General features: G+C 36.5%; 1 protein-coding gene across 7 annotated transcripts in view; it reads right to left on the bottom strand.

Moving 5' to 3' along the window:
• QKI (QKI, KH domain containing RNA binding) overlaps positions 1–21,642 on the bottom strand; it is a 163,649-nt gene that overhangs the window by 118,630 nt on the left and 23,377 nt on the right. For all 7 annotated transcript variants that reach the window (XR_006818239.1, XM_046004176.1, XM_046004174.1 and 4 more), the window contains exon 2: positions 7,516–7,658. Coding sequence is in view for 6 of the 7 variants with exons in the window: in XM_046004176.1 (XP_045860132.1) it covers positions 7,516–7,658 (143 nt within the window). In the remaining variant the exon portion in view is untranslated. The remainder of the gene's footprint in view (positions 1–7,515; positions 7,659–21,642) is intronic.

Raw genomic sequence — 21,642 nt, forward strand, 5'->3', positions numbered from 1 at the left:
AGAAGTCATGAAACTAACCCTCACTAAATTGTCTGTTTAAAGTTCAAAGTCAACTGTTAAGTTTCTCTACCTAGAACATAAAGATATCTGATTTTCAAACAGCACTGCTAAATTAAAAACTCCAACAGATTAATATATAATCTGAAATATTTCACAGCTCTACTCAATATTCCTAAAAATCAACAATCGATCATTAATAGTTTAACATGTAAACTATAAGAGAGATAGAGATATGCAGATCTTCTGTTTTATATTTCACTCATAATTAAGATCATATATAGGCAAAAATTAAGCCTTAACCTAGGTAATGAAAAAGGAGACTTTGCAGATTATTAAATTTGGATTTAATGTCCATTTGTTTCTCAAGAGAACAAAGGCGAAAGTAGTTTATATGGAGACTCTCGAAGACTCCTGATTAATTCTTTCAACAAATAAGGAAGCCACAATAGTCAAAGGAGCAATGGCCTAATGAAAGGTAACTGCACTGACGCCTGTTCTCCTCAAAGCCCAGCCCAAACTGATGCCAGTTCAACAGCCAATGTGCAAGAGACAATCTTGAGAAATAGGAAAAAATCAACAATCTTACACTATAACTACATCAGAAGCTGTGACTAGCCAAATTTAGGAAAACTGAATTGAAAGGCAACTTAAAACTCTTGTTCCACCATTAACACAGACTACAGGAAGTGATGAGCAATATTATAAACCTATATTATTTACAGTTGCCAGGCTGGGATCCTTCTTGGAAAAAAATATTTGAAAATGCATTTATCTCAGGCTCCCTGCTCAGCAGGGAGTCTGCTACTCCCTCTCCCTCTGCCCTTCCCCGGTCCCCACATGTTCTCTCTCACTCTCTCTAATATAAATAGTATCTTTTAAAAAAAATGAAAATGCATTTAACCATCTTACAAACCTCTGACAACGGTCATCATAACAGCCTATACCCAAGACATACATTTCAAAGCTATAATCATTAAAAATGTAAAATAATCAGAGTTATCTGATTTTAGCTATCTAAATATTTAATATTTAGAGAAGTTTCACTAATTTCATATCACATCCCAAGCAAAGAGTTTAGCAATCTAATCTGTTCATGTGTGTACTACACAACTAATATCCCTAACAGCTAGACCTTCACAATATTTGGGACTTATCTACCACCAAGGCTAATCCTATAAAACAGTATCTCACAACTCAAAATTTAATAACTAGGCAAATTTAATGAGACAAATATTACTGACTCACTGAAACATAACATCTTCTAGTTATATCAATCAGAGTTAACGTCATTCGCATACCGCTTTGTAAGATCTCCATGGATTCGGACAAGTCCTTAATAACTTAACCAGCCAAATTACCAGTTTGATGGCCTACATTTAACTTTAATCTTCTTCATGTCTGTCACTTTATGAATGTATGATAAACTTACATATTCTTTTTTTTTTTAAGATTTTTTATTTATTTAACAGACAAAGATCACAAGTAGGCAGGGAGGCAGGCAGAGAGACAGGAGGAAGCAGGCTCCCTGCCAAGCAGAGAGCCCGATGCGAGGCTCAATCCCAGGACCCTGAGATCATGACCTGAGCTGAAGGCAGAGGCTTTAACCCACTGAGCCACCCAGGCACCCCTAAACTTACATATTCTTGAATGATTTAATGTAATATATATTATCTTTCATTCAAGACTGTGGACTCCTTCAAGGACAGGAAATTTTTTTTCATGTTCATGATCACAAGAACCATACTGAGTACAGTATCAGATGCCACACATTTGTTATCTTTATTCTTCCAAACAATTTTATGAGGTGGACCTTATAATTTAGTGAAGGAAACAGATTCTAAAAAGTTAACATGATACCTCAAAGCCAATATGACAGTATAGACTATTTTTCAGCAAGTATTTATTCCAGTCTCCTTCTCACTATGGACTGAATGGCCTGTCATGCAGTTTCTTAATTTCAGTGCTACTGACATTTGGGGTAAGATAATCATTTGTTGTGAAGGGGCTTCCCTGTTCGTTTGAAGATGTTCAGCAACATCCCTGGCATTTACCAACTAGATGCCACCAGTATCTCCACCCCCTGTAGTTTTGCCGACCCAGTATATCTCCAGATACTGTCAAATTCTGGGAGGGGCAAAATCATCCACCATGGACAATCACTGGGCTAACGGATTGTTAGCAGACAGGAGCAGAGGCCTTACACATGCTTAAGCAGTTTGGTTTGGCTCTGGTACTCCAGGGCCCTGCCATGAGAAAAGCACGCTCCTACTAGCTGCTGCCTCTTCCGACTGAGCCCAGCAAGAACACAAAGATCTAAACCCACTGGCAGCTGGCATAGCTCAAGTTCACTAAGCCTAATCAGTAGAATCTCAGCCACCATGCAATAAAGGCCGAAGAGCACAAAAATCAATGCTTGCTACATTAAGCCAGTAAGTTTTAGAGTAGTTTATTATGGCGTATTATTAAGGCAACTGTTGACAAATACAGCCGTAAGGGAGTAAAGCCAAGATTCAAAACTGAGATCTGTCTGGCTCAAAAACCCACTATTACCCAACTATGTCAAAGAGTTTTTCTCAACAGAATTAATATCCCCACCTCCAGGATGTGTTTGGTACACAGTAGAGATGCAATAAAAGTTTGCTTTGTTAATAAATATAAATACTGAATGTAAATTTTTAGTCAATTTTCAGTTCATTTTCAATATGCTACTCTTATACCTCCAAATTAACACTTATATAAAGTAAGTTGCTATGGGCAGACGCAAAGGACAAGTTTAAAATAAAAGTTTAGCAGTATTTGAAAGAGTGAGGCTTTCACACAGATACAACAAATATTTACTGTACATCTACCATTCACCAGACACCATTCTAGGCAGTGAGAACACAAAAAGAGACGAAATCCCCACCCGCATGGACCTCGCATTCTGGTTAACACTTACACAGCATAAGGACATTTTCCAAGTGCTTCGTGTGTATTAACTCGCTTCTTCTAACTCCTTGTATGCCTGTGAGAGACTTACAACCTCCTTATATAGGTGAGAAAATGGAGAACCATACATGACAAGTAATTTGCCCCAAGTTACAAAGTAAGTTGGCAGAGGCAGTCAAGGGTCTGGGTTTGCATCCACACTTTTTTTTTTTTTCCATTTTATTTATTTTTTCAGCGTAACAGTATTCATTGTTTTTGCACAACACCCAGGTGCATCCACACTTTTTAAACTATGATGTCATATGCCCCTTCAAAGCTCTAATAACAAGCAGGGACCCCTGGGTGGCACAATCAGTTGAGTGTCCGACTCTTGGTTTTCGCTCAGGTGGAGATCTCATGGACATGAGACTAAGCTAGGCATCAATCGGACTCTGAGCCCAGTGCAAGTCTGCTTGAGATTCTCTCTCCCTTTTCCCCTCCTGCCCACACTCCCCACCAGGTTCGCGTGCATGTGCACTCACTCTCTAAAATAAATGTAAAATAGTAAAAGCCATTTGAGTCAAACAGGATGAATTCACAAAATCAAACCTATATACAAATGGTGTGGGTGGAAGAGAACCGTATAAAATTATCTCTGAGATACAGAAAGTGAAGAAAAGCAGGAAAAGGAAGAATGCATCTTTTTTCCCACTGTGGCCAATATCTAATTCATAATTTTGAAATAAATCTTTTCCCATACTGCCAAAATCTGATTCCCCTGTTTTACTTGAGAACTATTTCCTTTTTTTCAAAAGGTGACATAAAGTTCCTAATACACAGCACAAAACAGTTACTACTCATTTGGTATATATTAATAACCTCAAAGAAAAATAATTCTCAAATTCTTGTAACAAATACTAACTTTTTTACTTTTTCAGAGAGAGAGAGAGCATGCCCACACACGTGAGATTGTGGGGGAGGGAGTGGGTAAAGGGAGAGGGAGAAAAAGAATCTTAAGCAGACACCATGCCCAGCACAGAGCCCAAGGCAGGGTTCAATCTCAGGACCCTAAGATCATGACCTGAGCCAAAACCAAGAGTCGGACACGTAAGCCACCTAGGCACCACAATTAACTTAATTCTTGTAACAGAACTCTTGTATTAAATATACCTTAAATTCCTGTAAGAAAGTTAAAATTTAGGTATTGAAAAAATCACCTATAAGACCACAATGATTTAAATCCATGTCAATCCTCTTCTGAATTATAACTAAATTTCTCATTTTAAAAGCTTTGTTAAAATAGATACTGTTGGGTGCCAAAAGTTATCCACAACTCATAAACCCACGTACCTATTTGATATGCCCACACCTGGACATCTGACTTCAAACTCAACATGGCTACATCAGAACTGCTGAATCCCCACCTGCCCGATGGGCTCCTGGCTCCGTCTTTCTATCTTAGGAACTGGTGATTCTGTTCCTCCAACTGATCAAAACCTGCAAGTTAATCCTGACTTTCCTTCACACTCTATACCCCATGTATCAGCAAATGCTACCGGCTCTAAGTTAACAATCTATGCAGGATCCAAGAATTTCTTTTGTTGTTTTTAAATAAAGATTTTATTATTTATTTATTATTTGAGAGAGAGTGAGTGCACGAGGAGGAGTAGGGCCAGAAGGAGAAGCAAACTCCTCAATGAGCAGAGAGACCCATTCAGAACTTGATCCTGGAACTCCAGGATCATGACCCGAGCTAAAGGCAGTCGCTTAACCCACTGAGCCACCCAAGAACCAAGAATTTCTCTGTCCTCTTGTTCAAGTTTCTCTTCTACTCCCTAAGCTGGTGTCCCATTGCCCACAGCAACCAGAATGAATCTATTAAAACCAAACTCAGCCCACTATCACTCTTCAGCTCAAGACATCTGAATAGCTTCCCAGTTCACTCAGAATAGTATCTGCAATCCCTACGGGGGCTCACAGCCCCTACATGAGATGGCCCCTCTGCTAACTCTCTAATCTTGTATCTTACCACACTTTCCAAGCACACTCATGTCTCAGGAATTACACATGCTGCTCACTCTGCCTGGAATGTTCTTCCCCCAGATAATTTTCATGCCTTTCTCCCCATCACGTCAGTCATGTCTCTGTATTCCCTCCATCTTGTAAGAGATAATTTTACTATAAATACACAGTCATCATTTACATGCTTAGCCCGCCTTATTTTTTTCAATCGCACTGACTGCACTTAAAGTAAATATTCATTTGTTTATTTTCCATCTCTGCCACTGCACTGTTCGCTCCGCAAGAACAGAGGTACTGTTTAATTCAGCACCATACCCACCTCCTGAACAATCCTTGGCAGAAGAACCACCTGTTAGCCCCACTTATTCTGATGATAAACAACTAAGAGCGGTGCTCCTCAAACTTTAACGTGCACCATCATCAATGACAGGGCTTGGAAGGCAGATTGCGAGGCCTCAGCCCTCGGGTTTCTGATTCAACTAGTCTGGGGTAGGGCTTGAACATTTATAAGTTCCCAGAAGGCATGGATACCATAGTCTGGAGACCACATATTGAGATCCACTGACCTGCACAATGTTACACCACCTAACAGCTGTCAGCAACAGGAGCTGACCATGGCAATGAATCTCAACTGGTGGAAGAAAGACGGGAATAGACTGCAAAGTTACCTACTACTGAACCCACGCTATGAAATGTATCTCTTCTCACTTAGAGGATTATATCAAACATGCCTTTTAAATAATGCAATATAAATATCACCTTCCCTGAACAGGATTTTTTCCAGAAGAATGCAGACCAAACAGACCAAGATTATTTTCTCTAACAACATCTTATGATCTTAGGTATTCTGTGTTAATGACTAGTGCTGAAACTTTATCTTTTAAACAAACAGATGAGAAGGTTGATATCCTTTAGGAGATAATGAAACACCAAACAGCAGTAGACACCAACTGGAACAGCTGCCAAATCATAATTTCCCATCTCTAGGAATCATTCCAGTCATCAAGGGCGGGACCAGAGTAATCATGTCTAGGTTTTATTAGTTAACCTTCCATCTTCAGTCATAGCAGACTGGTCCAAAACACATTTTCTCTGCTAAGAATCTGAAGTCTGAAGATAAAGTGTAGGAGACAATGAAATCAAATTATGTTAAAAGCAAGGGTCTCAAAGAAAAGGCTGAATTCCTAGTGCTGAGGTTCTCAAAGCTGTATCTTGTATCATGGCCCCTCTCTTACAAGAGGCTTTGTTCTCCAGCCACTTCCCTTAATCCTATGATACCCAATTACCTTCCAACAAACTCCTTGCCTACATTATCCAGAATTGTTTATATATGTGCAACCAAAAATACTTACAAAGTAAATGTATTAGCCTTAAAGAAAATTGTATTAGAAATGCAACTTGTGAAATGTCAAAGCTTTTTTCCATTAACCCAACTTAAGACATTTATTTTCCATCTTTAGACAAGCAGACTGTCCATATAATCAATGAATCTTACGATATACATCACATTTTGACCTCACAATACCAATTCCTTTTTGCAGAATCAGAATAGTTTTTGCTCTCAGAAGAGTTCTCTGAAACCTAGCAAAATACCAACAGTTTGCCTTTATGTATTCAGAAGGCACTAAAAACAGTTATGCACATTGGAAGTACATGGTGAACAACCACCAAAAAAGGTTCTTGTGTTAAGTTCCTTATACTCTGATGGAAATAAATAGAAAAACAAATTAAAACACACCAAACAACAAGTGCTCCTCAGAAAAATAAAGAGAATTAGGTAAACAATGAGTAACTAAATTGCTTTAGATAAACTAGTGAGGGGAGGCTTCTCTGAGTAACATTTGGGCTAAAATCTTAACCATAAAAAGAAGCCAGCTAGTATACAGCTAACATAAACATACTTAGGCTGGGAATAGACCTGACTTGTTCTAACAGCCAATGTGACTACAGTGTATTTAGGAGAGGGAAACTCACTTAAGATGAGGTCACAGAGATATAAAGAACCATATGACATAGCGCTTTGTAACAAACAAGAGTTTGGAGCTCATTATAAATTAAGTGGTACAGGACAAGGCGGCTACTTGCAACGAGATGTTTATGGAGAATATTTGAGGAAGAAACAGGAACGGAAAAGACAAAAGAAAAAATTATGAACAATGGTTATCATAAAAATTTTGGAGCTGAAAGGAAGCGTAGCTGTCACATAGTCCAACTTCTCATTTTACTGAAAGGATGACATAGCCCAGGCTGTGGCTTCTCTGAGGTCAGATTAAAAATGAGAAGAGAATTGTATTTGGTGCTCGCAGCGACATTCAGGCCAAAGCTCTTTCCATAATTCTGGCCTCAGTGTGAAATCTAAAACCAAGTCTTTACCATGCGCATTTCCAAAAGTAACAACAACAGCCATTAAACGAAAATATATCGAAAAAATTTTTTACCTGTCCACATCAAATTAATACCTCTAGTCCCTCAGATGACATTTTTTAAGCAGCTGACAATGCTTAAGTATTTGTCACCAGATATATCCCTTCCCAAAGTATGTGAAGCAGAAAAAAAAAATTGAATAAGACAACAAAATATACTTACATCTGGATATTCTTTTACAGGCACATAAAGTTTCTCTTGTAACTGAACAATAGGTCCCACAGCATCAGGCAATTCTGCACTCCTTTTCTCTGTACTGCCATTTAATGTGTCATTGTACATGTCTTTCCGTACTCTGCTAATTTCTGTTAAAAGTAAAAATTTTAAATGTGTTAGACAAAAAAATATTCTTGCTAGTCGAGGGGGGGAAATAAATCAGAAGGTAGGGGAGGATTTCATTGATAAAGTGTTAAAACTCAAAGAGTAATGAATTATTAACCTATTCTACCATTCCCTGGATTAAGTCTATATTTAACAGGACTATAGCCTTAATTAATTTCTACCAAAAATCAAACTTATCTAAACCAAATAATGTATATTTTTTAAGAGATTTATTTTTTATTTTAGAGAATGGGCGCACTCGGGGTTGGGGCTGGCAGAAGGAGAGTCCCAAGCAGCCTGCACCCTCAGGGTGGAGCCCAACTAGGGGTTCAATCTCAAAACCCTGAGATCACAACCTGACCTGAAACCAAGGGTCGGACATTTAACTGAATGCACCACCCCGGTGCCCCTATATTTTATTTAAATTAACTAAAGAGCCCAAGCTCTTATCCTCTATTTAATATACCTGTTATTTTGCTTAATTTCTCCATGCTTGAATGAGGCCGACTAGTCATTCCAAACAAGAACTTTAATCAAATAAGAATGTCTGTTAGACAAAACTAATGACAAAGGCTCTTTTATACTTCAGAACTAATCTGTCTGAATGAGATTTTGAACTAGATTACTTCCTTAGCTATTTTAGGTATCTTTGGAATATCCAAACAGATGCCCAAAAGATAACAGAGATTTTAAGTTCAGCAGAAGTCTGAGTTTGATACACAAGTATGTTAGTCAAAGCTACAGAAGAGAAAAGATGTCTTAGAGAGAAAAGAGGGAGAAAGGCAGACTGAATGAATCGTAGAAAAACAACATTTAAGGAATAAAGCAAAGAAGATCCAAACCATGAAGAAATAAAGGTGGACAGCAGAAGTAGGAAAGAGAGGTGTCAAAGAAGCTGAAGAATGACAGAACAAAGAACAGGGCAATCAAAAGGGTCAAAAACCACAGAAGTAGGTAAAGTAAAGAGCAAAAGAGGGTACCTTGGATTTGACCACTAAGCCACTGGTGATCAGAGATGTTTCAAGGAAAAGATGGTTTACAGAGATCAAACTACATCAGGTTAATGTATGAAATATAAGAAGAAAAGCAAGAATCTAAAGCCAATGACCTTTTAAAAAATTATTAGGACAATTCCCAGGTATATAAATATACTTCTTATAAGAAAAAATATGAGAAATCCAATGAATCAAGACTTACACAAAGAAATTGATTATTTCAAGAATTCTTTATTAAACTTCCACACTGTGTTAGAAGATAGTCCTCTGCCCATTAGAACATACTGTGTAACAAGGGTTGTCACTACTAAATTAGCTGGATGCCTCTTTATCTCTCTCCCCATGCTAGAGATTACCTTCTTGGGGAACAGGCTTGTGTCCATTAGTACTTAAAAGTAAAATGCCTTTTATTTTTATAATGTATTCTGACTGCCTTCCAAATATGGAATTTCAATCTACTGCTATTACGGAACTTTGAAATATAAATGCACACTTTAATTTTAACGAGTTACTTATATCATTTTGCTAAATAAAACCCAATACAACAAAAAGTCATGATCGAAGGTGTTCTTACCCAGTTAGATAGCCTTAAATCAGTGAAAATACTGTACCACAATACATTTTCTGCTTCAAGGAGGGCAATATTCATTTTATAACACATCTTATCTCTTAAATAACAATTTGCTTGTCAAAGCTTACCAAATGTGCATCTCTGAATAGCAAATGAAATTTTTAAAAAATCAAAAGAAGGTACCTTGGATTTACCTACATTATAAAGGTAAGACCTCATTCCTTAAGTTCTTTTTAATACTATTTAGTTTCGTAACAAAATCTTTCCTAAACATGTCCAGTATGAAAGTCGTGTTTATTTTATATTAGCATGCGACAGCAATTCTCCAATCAAGTTTTGAACCACCAAATAATAATTTAACCATAAATGCTTATATAATTACATAATTACAGTAAATAATTAACCAAAGGACATTAGGGAAATTTAATTAAAGTTATGAATATATCTTTTAGTCTAGGTCTTTATATAAAAGCACTTTCAATATTAATTTGTTACATTTAAATTTCCTCTTCCAAAACTAAGTTTTGTGATGTTAGTAATGCCACCATAAAAATCCTGACAATAGCAAAAAGGAAAACTATAGATAAAATTTGCTTATAAACATAGATGCAAACATACTATATAAACAGGCTCCGCCAGCATATCAAATGAATAATGTACCAAGGCAGTGAAATTTCTACCATGAATGCAAGAATTCAATATTAATATTATATAGCCACAGTAATAAAGAATAAAAAAGAAAGCAACATATTTCCAGATAAACAGTTTTATCAAACTTAGAAAAACCAAGAGACTTATAAGAAAATTCAAAGACTAAATTAAAAAATACATAAATACCACAATAATCCATGACCTTCACATACCCACTTAGATGATAAAAATAGAAGAGAATATTTACCATTTAAATTTTCTTTCTATAAATATTTGTGTGATTCTCTGATTAATAACTGAAAGTTCTGAGATTCTGCTACCCACTATAGCTCCACCTCCTAGAACAGTACCTGGACCACAGTGGCCCCTCTGTTAATACTCGGTGCACTGGGCAGATGGGTGGGTAAATGAGCTAGGTTCTAAGGCATTAACGTTGAACAAGTCATGGTTTCAAGCTTTCCAAAAGTTAGTCTCATATGGGATATACATAAACTCTGAGAAAGAAACTGTGAAGCAAAGGTACAAACAATATAATTACAAATTCTAGTTTTCTTAAGATAAAAAGTCCTTCTACCATGTTTCTTTTAGTCTCAGATATATCACTCAATTTAATAATACAAATCATAAGCAACACTGTACTGACAGAAATGAAAAGATAACCAAGTCCTAGTTCTCAAATATCTTACCATCTTATTCATTGTGGGGGTCTAACCAGCTGAGTACTACCTTTATCAACAGCACCTTTCTAACCAGGAAATCACTAGCACTTCTTGCTATGTTATTCACAATACTCAAGTCAAAAGTTCTGGGGAGCCTAGCTGGCTCAGCTGGATGATAGAACATGCAACTCTTGATCTCTAAGCCCCACAATGGGTATAAAGATTACCTAAAAAATAAATCTTAAAAAAAAAAGTAACTGTGTGATTTTAGATCTCTTACTTAAACTCTCTGCACCTTTACCTCGTATAATTAGAGGTTGCTTACTGAATGACTCAACTAAATCCATTGTTCTCCAACCTTAGTATGCAAGAACCCCATTTATTATTTTCTCCCCTAACCCCGTATTTTACAAAGTTTTGTCTGCAATGCTTGCAGTACATAAGTCCTGGCAATCAAAGGTTTTAGTTAGTTGTACCATCAAGTATATCTAACCATGACCAAAATATTACAGAAACATGTCATGGGTATGGGTAGTGCTTTAGTTCCTTTGTAAGTGGTAGATTTACAAGTGCTCATTTATGAAACATAGAAGTGTTTCATAATTAATATATTTTATACTGCAGACCCTTGAATAACACAGTCTGTACTACACAGGTCCACTTATATCCAGATTTTTTTTTCAATACAGTATTGTCAACATATTTTCTCTTCCTTAAGATCTTCTTATTAAAAATAAATTTAAAAAAAGATTTTATTATATTTTTTCTCCAGCTTTTACTGTAAGAATACAGTATATAATATATATGACATACAAAATATGAGTTAGTCGACTGTTTGTATTATTGGTAAGGCTTCCAGTCCAGAGTAGACTATTAGTAGTTAAGGTTTTGGGGAATCAAAAGTTATACATGGATTTCTGACCATGAGGGGAGTCAGTGCCCCAGGGCCCTGTGTTGTAAGAGTCAATTGTATTAACTTTTGTTGTATCAAGCACTGCATAATGCTCAAACATCTCATCTCCACAACACCCTCATCAACCTACAACCGTGGCTCAGAACACTGAAAGTTCAGAACCATTTGTTTAATCACCTAGCATAAAAATTCCCACTACAATAATCCCAGAAATCCTCACTATCAGGACAACTTGTTTTAGACATCTCTGAAGTTATTAAAGTTTACAAATTTTACTGAATCAAATCATTCCTAAAAATTCTCCCATTTCCCCCAATTCAACACTCCAAAGGTCCTAACAGAGATCCAATGCCTTGTTCCTATGACAAAAATACTTAGAACAGTTCTGTATCTAAGTACCCTCTTCTCTGAGCTACATAATAATACGGTTTTATACTTCTTACTTATTTAGACACACTCCATTTATCTATGCCCTTTAAAATGGAAAATCCTTCCCTGACACACATCCTTCACTGACAAATGAGAATAATGCAGATAGGCTGCTTACCTCCAATCCCAAACACTCCAAGTCCACAGTGTGTTTAAGAACACCTTTCTTTCTTTGATGAACATATCACATGACTCAAATGGTGGTGCTAAGCCAAGCTTTCATCATTCCATACTTCCACAACTGTTTGTTTAGACACGGAGTATTTTTTCCTGGTTGTTTTCTACTAGACAAATCCCTTCCGACTGTGAATCTATCAGCTGACATCCTTTAGGGATGACTCTTCTGGCTCAAGGATCCAACTCACTGCAGTTTCATAGTGCACACATTTCTGCAGCTTGCATACTCAAATACAGGCATACCTTATCAACTACCTGATGAAATCTCAAGCAACACTAGGACCCAAACCCCACTCTGGTTCTGCTAGTTTAAACAGGAAATAGTCTGTTTTGGATTCCACAGGTTGTATCATCAACTTCAGAATACAAACCTTTCAGCTTTTGGGAGTATTCACCTTTCCAGCACTCAGGGTCCTCTAATTTTTCATGTTCTCTAAAACTGATATTTGGTAATGACTTTTTTTTTTTTTTCCCCAAATTCCCATATCCTGAAAACTACTTTTGTTTAAGACTGAAAACTTGTTTCGGTCACACTACTTAGTGTCTCCTTACATTTCTCTGTTTAACAAATCCTGATTTTTCCCTTTTTATTTTATTTTATTTTAAGATTTTATTTATTTATTTGACAGAGATTACAAGTAGGCAGAGAGGCAGGCAGAGAGAGAGGGCGAAGCAAGCTCCCCGCTGACCAGAGAGCCCCATGCGGCCCAATCAATCCCAGGACCCTGAGATCATGCCCCTGGCAGAAGGTAGAGGCTTTAACCCACTGAGCCAGCCAGATGCCCCGATTTTTCCCTTTTTTAAACTCAATCATCATTCAGTGAATTCTGCTCCTAAGAAGAAAAATAGTCACTGCACAGTTCCTTTCTACATGACCTGTTAATATTACATCACCTTTTCCCCTAATTTACCTAATACACCAAAAACTAAAACCTTTGCTTTAGAATCACTCTTAACATTTCATAAGGCTCAGCTCATTTTTGCCTTTGGCACTTTATCCCCATGACTCTTTTATTATATCTGAATCACTATTTGTGCATCCCATCCTCTGCCACTTTAAAATTTTGCACATTTTTAAAATTTTTGAATTATTGGATTAACTAACATAATAACCTCTCTGTGGGAAAGTAATATCAGAAATAAGGAAAACCTGAAGAACTATTAGAGAACAGAAAAATAAAGGCTGAGAAATCTAAATTATAAAATTAAGTAGTTATTTCCCAAGACAGATACATAATGGCTATGTATAAATTCAATACTACAATGCTAGAAGACTGGATAAAGACTAGAATATAACCCTATTTTACTAACTGGTTTTAGAATTTTTTCAACAAAATTAAACCAAGAAAATAAAAATTAGGAAATGAAATATAAAAAATATTTACTGGCTCAAGAGTACATAAAAAACCTATTAATGATATGCAAATAATATAAAAATAAAATGCATTAAATTATTTTCAGGATTTTAACAATAATAAATTAAAAGACAATTTTTTAAAACACTGAAAACATTTTCACATAAAACACATTTTATACCCAGTGTTGTGATAGCTAATTCCAATTGTTCAACTGGTCTGCTGCTATCATATTATTCGGACATCTATTTGCTTTTTCTTTGAGCCTTACATTTAAAATCAAGCAAAGAATTATCTTATCCTTATAATACAGCTGGACCTAAAATACAGAAAGAAATGAGAATGTTACACTGTCATCTGACCATTACTGCCTCATTCTTAAAATTAATGTTTTCCATTAATTTATTCAGTGAAATAAGAGCTAATTACTTATAAAAATATACGTTTTGATGTATACCCAGTAGAAGTTTTATAAGTGAAGTTAAAATGACAGCTTTCATCATTTCAACTGAAACTTAAACAGGCTCTATTATTTCCTCACTATCTGTTGGACATTAATCTGACACAGGAACATAAAAAGCAAAGGAAGATTTTATTTATTTTTGGTCTTAATTAACAAATCCCTACACTCTATCTACAAGAAACTTACTAAATCTTAAAACAATAATATTAGCAGTCTATTTATAACCAAACACGAGTTTAGGTGGTGGCTGTTATGTACTTAGAAGGAACAAAGATCTCTAAAAAGTAACCTCTAATTTGGCTTTTACTAAATACAGTGAAAGTTTTGAAGACAGTTTGAGCAGAGCAAAAATAATATAACTTCACTGTATTTAACTTTAAAAAGCCACACCCACAAGATACAGAAAGAAAGTAATTTAAAACACAGGTTAATAGAGACTACACAACATTTAGTAAAATGTGTTTAGCTTACTTGAACAATCAAATAAACCCGATTTAACTTGGAGGAAATTGCTCGGAAACTGCCCCCCGCCCAAATCAAGCCATCAATAATTCTCTAATGGGACCTGACTTGGGGTATTGAACTCACAACCATAAGCAAAAAAAGAAAAACTACAAAATTAGATTTAACATCATAGTTTTCCCGTGGATTGCTCTGGCAATTTAACGACTGTGTAAAGTTGTGGATAAATTTCACAAAAAGACATCAAACAGCAAAGGTCTTAAAAAATGTCCATCCTAATTCCATAACTGCTCTCAGCAGCAGTTTTATATCATGGAATATATCATGGACAGACACACAGAAGTCAACAAAAGGATATAACTATTAACAGTAATCATCTCTAGAAGATGGATTTACAGGGACTATTTTTGGCTTTCACATTAGATTCACGTAAGAATTTTTTTTTAACTTTCGTAAAATAGTAAAGATATTTTCATTAGGATGTTAGGAAGTACTTTAAGTCAAAATGTTGTATATAATAATGGATTATAATTATAAGGATTAAGTCATTGACTCCCAACTATAAAAATAAACTACAAAGACCTATTTTTTTAACATGAGCACCTTCCACCATGCTAAAGTACTTTATATATGAATTATTACATGATTCTCACCATAATGTGAAGCAGACAGAATACCCACTTTATGAAAGAAACACATAAGGGAAAACGGGCTCAGAAATTTAAGAACTGGTCCAGTGTCACAGCAAGACCAACCAGCTTTTCATTCAGAGTTTCATTAAAGACTTTGTGGAACAAGGAACCCTTAAAACTTACTTTAGGAGACGGTAATTAGAGAATGGAAAATAGGAAAATGGAACAAACCAACTTTTAGTTTATTGCCAGACGTGTTCTAACAAGTTCAATCCACTGTTTTACTAGTGACTGCAAAAGAGACCACAGTCCTCCTCTTTTCACGCTAACAGAACACAGCTTCAGTGGGTGAACTCTAGGTCTAAGTGCCTGGAAAAGTGACAATCCTGAATGAATAAATGCATGTTGCTGGCATACAAAGAAGGCAAAATAGGCCATTACAAAGAACAGAAACGAATGGGGGAAAGCATTTTTTTTTAAGTGAATAAAAACCAATAATTTAATTGGAATAGGCATCCTTTCTCATTCAAACTGAATTTTGTTTGGAAGTCATTTTAAACATGGTTAGTTTTATATGTTACACGTCAAAGATTTTTTTTTAATTTATTTATTTGACAGACAGAGATCACAAGTAGGCAGAGAGGCAGGCAGAAAGAGAGAGAGAGGAGGGAGCAGGCTCCCCATTGAGCAGAGAGCCAGATATGGGGCTCAATCCCAGGACCCCGGGATCATGACCTGCACTGAAGGCAGAGGCTTTAACCCACTGAGCCACCCAGGCGCCCCCCCACGTCAAAGATTTTTTTTAAGAAAAATATTGCCTTGGGATGCCTGGGTGGCTCAGTGGGTTGATGCCTCTGCTTTCAACTGCGGTCCTGATCCCAGGGTCCTGGGATCAGCCCGGCCTCGGGCTCTCTGCTCAGCAAGGAGCCTGCTTCCCTTCCTCTCTCTCTGCCTGCCTCTCTGCCTATTTGTGATCTCTGTCAAATAAATAAATAAAATCTTTAAAAAAAAAAAAAGAAAAATATTGCCTTCTGGTCATTTAGTTTTTTAAAAATACACGGGGAAACCAATCCTTATCTCTATATAATCGTCATTGCATTAAAATTTAAATCTGAAGGTTAAGAAACACCACTAATGCAGAGCTGAAGAAGATGCAACAATAAACCAGCAGACACTACTGGGATCCAGGTAAAAAGTAATACTTGAGAATCTAGCTATTCTTATTAATAATTCTTTTCCCAACCCTTTTAATATTTCTAAAAGAACAGAAATAAATTCCTAACAATGGAAAATGGGTGCCCAACATACATGGGTAGATTTTATCATATACTTTTACATGCCTTTGAAATGTTTAAGCATCTCAATACATTAACTTCTTAAAAATAAATGCCTGCCTTAGAAGATTTTACTGATAACAGTAGTAACAGATTAATATCCATGAGACCACAATGACATAAATAACCGAATAAACAAATACAGAAGGAGAAGTGGCAGATCTTCCTTACAGAATTCCCAGTTAACATGGAAGGAAAGATGGATATAGAAAATCACCGTTAGAAAACCACCACAGTAGTTAAGTATCGCAGTTAAGAACTACTCAATGGGTGCTGCTAAAATTAGTTTAAAAAAATGAGAAACAGGGTTACCTGTTCAGAGTATCTCCCCATAAGTCATTTACTAATTATGAAGGAAAAAAGCAATTAACCATCCAGTGGAGAAACCTGGCATAGTCCACCTTAACCAGGTGATCGAATACTATCACCAATAAGATATATACTAGCATGACAAACTGAGAAAGGCCAAACGGTAATTTTGTTGTTTTCTTGCCAATATGCACAACCTCAATCTAATCACGAGAAAACATCAAACTAAATTTGAATAATATTCAAACTAAAATTGAATAATATTCTACAAACTAAATGGCCACTTATCTTCAAAAATATCAAGAAAAACCCCATGAAAGAATGGGACCCTGTCACAGGCTGGAGGCCACTGCAGGGACATCACTACTGAACACTGTGTGGGAGTATGGATTGGACCCTGTACCAGAAAAAGGATGTGAACAGGAAACCGGTGAAGTCTGAGTACGAGCGATAAATGAGCTAATAATACGGTATCTGTGTTAATTCCCAGTTCCCCTCATTGTACTACGGTTATATGAGTTCTTACCATTAACCTCTGCGCTGTATTTCTATTTTTGTGTAAGTCTAAATTTGCTGCGAAATAAAGTTTTTGCTTTGGCTTCAGAGTTATTTATTCTCATTGAGGGGGGACAGTTGAGGGAGAGAATGAAAGCCATGCAAATGTCTTACTTTTCTAGTGTTTGAAAAAATAAAATGCCTGCTTACCAATAAAACTGAGGATCTCAAAATCATTAAGAATAATCTCTTTAATTCAAAATAATCTTTCAGTTTTTAACAGTTACTGCTTAAAAAACCCAATGTACTTTAAACTAGCCTTAAGGACCTTAAGCCTACAATCCATAAACAATGATCTTTCTATAAGCATAGAACCTTTCATAATAACCACAAGTAGTAAGGGAGAAAAAAGCACTGGCCTTCCATTTATGCAACCTAAATTTTATTTCTGACCCCCTGCAAGAAGTAGCTGTGTGGCTTTGAATTTAACCCTCTGGGTCTCACTTTCCTCCTCTGTAAAATCAGGTTAGACCAGATCAGTACTATTGATCAGGAATCTGGGCACCTTCCTGTTTCCTCTGAGAACCTCATTTTGTGCCCTCTGTGTATCATCAATACCCCATTGGAAAGGGCTGCATAAACTCAACAACCAATCAAAAACCACAGATAGTCAAACCTACTCTTTTCAGAATTTACATTTCAAAATATCCTAAACTAATGGACAACAGGATTTATTTTAAATAATATCCTTGGTAAAGCACCAAAATCGTCAAATAACCGGCTTTACTATTTATTTTTGTAGGAGGTAAGGAGAGGTCCGCCCTATGCATCTTATCCTCCTCAAGCTCTAAATTATTTAGGGCTTTAAAAGAAATCTGGTAAATGTGTGAAAATAAAACAGAACTCCCAATAATTTTGAAGGAATTATGTCTGTGTAGGGGGAGAGGTAGAGGTATGTTGCTTTTCCTACCTAACAATTTATCTGATTTTTAATTATCCTTTTCAATTATATTCCAAGTTCCTCCTAGGCTCAATGGAGGAAAAACTGAAGATCGGTGATCACACATCCCTTGTGTATCTGAATATCATCTTAATTCCATAAACTGAAGCAAAGCAATGTCCAATGACATTCACATTTGTTACAGCAGCCCACATACATGAGAAATCCCTCATACTAAAAAAGCAAAGGAGTTTTATTAAGCTGTAATAAACAATCTACTATATATATAGATATTCCAAGGGTCATTTATAGCAAGCACTGAGATTGAATTAAAAAACTTCCAACTTTGTAACAAGAGCAACATACACAATACCTTCAGTTGTCAACATAATTGATACTGAAAACATTATTTTAACATGGCATTTTAATATGATCCGCTTTAATGAAACAAAAGCTGGTTTACTTTACAAAGTACTAGATTCAGAAAATCTAATGTTGCCTATGCTACTGGCTACATTTACTACCTTTTTACTGCCTCTTAAAAGTATACCTTTTACTATCTTATAAAAATACTCTTAGAATGCAATTTTAATACGAGTTTATAAAATGAAGAATACAGCACTCTTCTGAGATCATAAAAGCTTAATTTATTAGAACGGAAACTAAATGTTATCATATAAAAATATTACCAAAATAATACAAGAAAAATTAAAGACATTCCTGAACTCCCAAATGCCTGTATCCAACTGTCTTCTAAACATGTCACCTAGACACACTTAAAATCAAACTCCTATCTGTCCCCAAATGTGCTCCTCCTGATCTCAAAAACTGGCAAGTCCATTCTCTCATACATCATATCCAATCTACCAACAAACACTATTTACTCATTTTTTAAAATATACCCGGAATCCCACCGACCTCCCCCACAACCCACCACCACGCTAGTTCCACCCACAATCATTTCTCACCTAAACCAGTGAAATTACCTAACTGGTCTACCCCATTTCCACCACGGTCCCTGTCAGCCTGGTCCCTATTTTCTAGAGTTAGCCTGTTGAAGTCCAAGTGACATGTCACTCCTTTGCTCAAACCTCTCTAATGCAGTTGTTGTCATATTTTTTGGTCTCAGGACTCAATGCGTAGTTACAAAGAGTTTTTGTTGTGAGAGTTACACTTGTTAATATTTAACCATACTACAAATCAAAACTGAAAAGTATCTAAATTACTTGCGATTTACTTTAACATAATAGTAAATCACATTACATTTTGACAAAAAAACGTTTTATCCAACAAAACAAAATAGTGAGGAGAGACATCTATTTTTGCAAATTGTTTAAATGTCTTTCTTAATAGACACAATGGAATTCTCATTTTTTTCCCTCCAGTCTTTTTCGGATTTCAATCTGTTGCAGTATCACACAGCATATGGCCTCTGAAACACTCCACTATAAACTCAAGTGAGAATGAGAATTAAAAAGTCAAAAAGACTTGCTGTTATGAAAATAGGTGGACCTCACAGACTGCTGAGAGACTGCCCAGACCACATTTCACCGATGCTCTAATGACCTTCCATCTCAATTAGTGTAAAAGCCCAGGTCCTCACAGCAGCTCCCCTTTACCCTCCCCCCCTTACCTTTCAGACCTACTCTCCTAACCAGTTGACCACCACCCCCCTTCAACCTCCAAGCCTCATTCATAGCTACAGCTACGGCCATACAAGGAACTGCGGGTCCTGGCCTCACTGTTTTGCACGGACTCTTCCCTCCTCTTGGAAAGCTATTTCCCAGGGAGCAGTATGGTTCATTCTATCAACCCCTTTAAATCACTGTTCTAACATCAATTTCTCAAAGAGGCCCACCCAGATCTCCCTATTTAAAACCACAACCTGCTTCAATCCATCCAAAACACTTCTATCTCCTTTAACCGGCTCAGTGTATCCTCAGAACCTATATTGTCTAATACATCATAGAACATATTATTGTTCTATTATTGTTCAGGCTTATTGCCTGTCTCCTACAAGAATGTAAACTCCGAAGGACAGACAGCTTTGCTTTTTGTCTTTTGCTATATTCTCAAGGATCTGTAACCTTGGGGAAAAAACACCTTTTGAACAATATTGGCAGGACAATTAGTACAAAAACATACAAAGCTACAAAAACATGCTTGAAACTTCACTCGAGCATCAGTAAGTTATTAGCTCCATGACTTACTCCCGTTCCCTTTAAAGTAACAGAAATGCACTCCTCTTCTCAAAAGGGCTTGCTGTATTTATTCAGGCTTTGTGAGAATCTGAAACACTTAGTAAGATATGTTCATTATATCAGTGTTAAATTCCTCTGGTGTGTTTTAGATCAAATGACAAGAGAAATACACAAACATCTAAATGAATGGGCTTAGCTTTAAAAAACCCTAACCTATAAGGAAAAGACTGCCCCTTATCAAGACTGAACCAAAGGGATTAAGTGATTCATTCCCCTTGAGATTTTTTTTAATAACCTCTAATATTTATGATCAGCAAAGTTTACGGTCTGTTCAAAGCTTATTTAGTAAAAATAATGGGGAAAGCAGTGTCAGAATACAGTAAAAGCCACACAGAAAAGAGGAAAAAAGGTAAGAATGTAGATATGGGAGATACAGATAAAGAAGAGGGAAAAGCAGAGAGATACATACAGTAATGAAGGAAAGAACGAACAGTATAATCCAAATGAAAACTAGAATGATAGTCTCATTTAAGCTCTGAAGGGACTGGCTGCATATACTTCAACCACATGGTCTACATTTACTCTCTATCATCTATAAGGATCATCGAAGAGAACTCTAGACCTAAATTTCTGAATTTCACAGAAAAAATTCTTTCAACTGAGGAATGCATTTGTAGAGTCTCTCGCAGATACTCAAACTGCAATTATTCACCGAATATATCCTATTTTTCTATGGTATCAGGCACTGTGTGTGGTGCTAGGCTGACCCTGGTAAGCAAAGTGATTCCTGCCATCACAATTCTTCTGGTAGTAAAAACTGGTTTCTATGTAAATAGATTAGAAGGTTAGAAGTGACTGACAGGGGCGCCTGGGCGGCTCAGTGGTTTAAGCCGCTGCCTTCGCTCGGGTCATGATCTCAGGGTCCTGGGATCCAGTCCCACATCGGGCTCTCTGCTCAGCAGGGAGCCTGCTTCCGCCTCTCTCTGCCTGCCTCTCTGCCTCCTTATGATCTCTCTCTGTCAAATAAATAAATAAAATCTTTAAAAAAAAAGAAGTGACTGACAGATGAGGCTAAGCATCCTGGGACATAAATACCTGGACCTGAACACTAGACGAAGTAAGTATTTTTAAAGAGTAAGCCAGAGTTCTATGGTTCTATGGTTTCTTTTGATTCCACAGTAGAAAAGATCATGCTAGGGAAAACTGGACTCTAGGTTTATAAACACTCACTTTAATTATTAAGGAAAGGAGAATAAAAGCAGAAAAAAATGATGTACATTTATCACTCTAATGATATACATTTATGTTGATGGTGCTGATAAATGAAAAATGCTTAAAACATACGCTTCTGTCCCCCTCAAGGATTTTTTCCAAACCTCAGT

The sequence above is a fragment of the Meles meles genome, chromosome 5, assembly GCF_922984935.1.
Source record: "Meles meles chromosome 5, mMelMel3.1 paternal haplotype, whole genome shotgun sequence".
NCBI lineage: Eukaryota > Metazoa > Chordata > Mammalia > Carnivora > Mustelidae > Meles > Meles meles.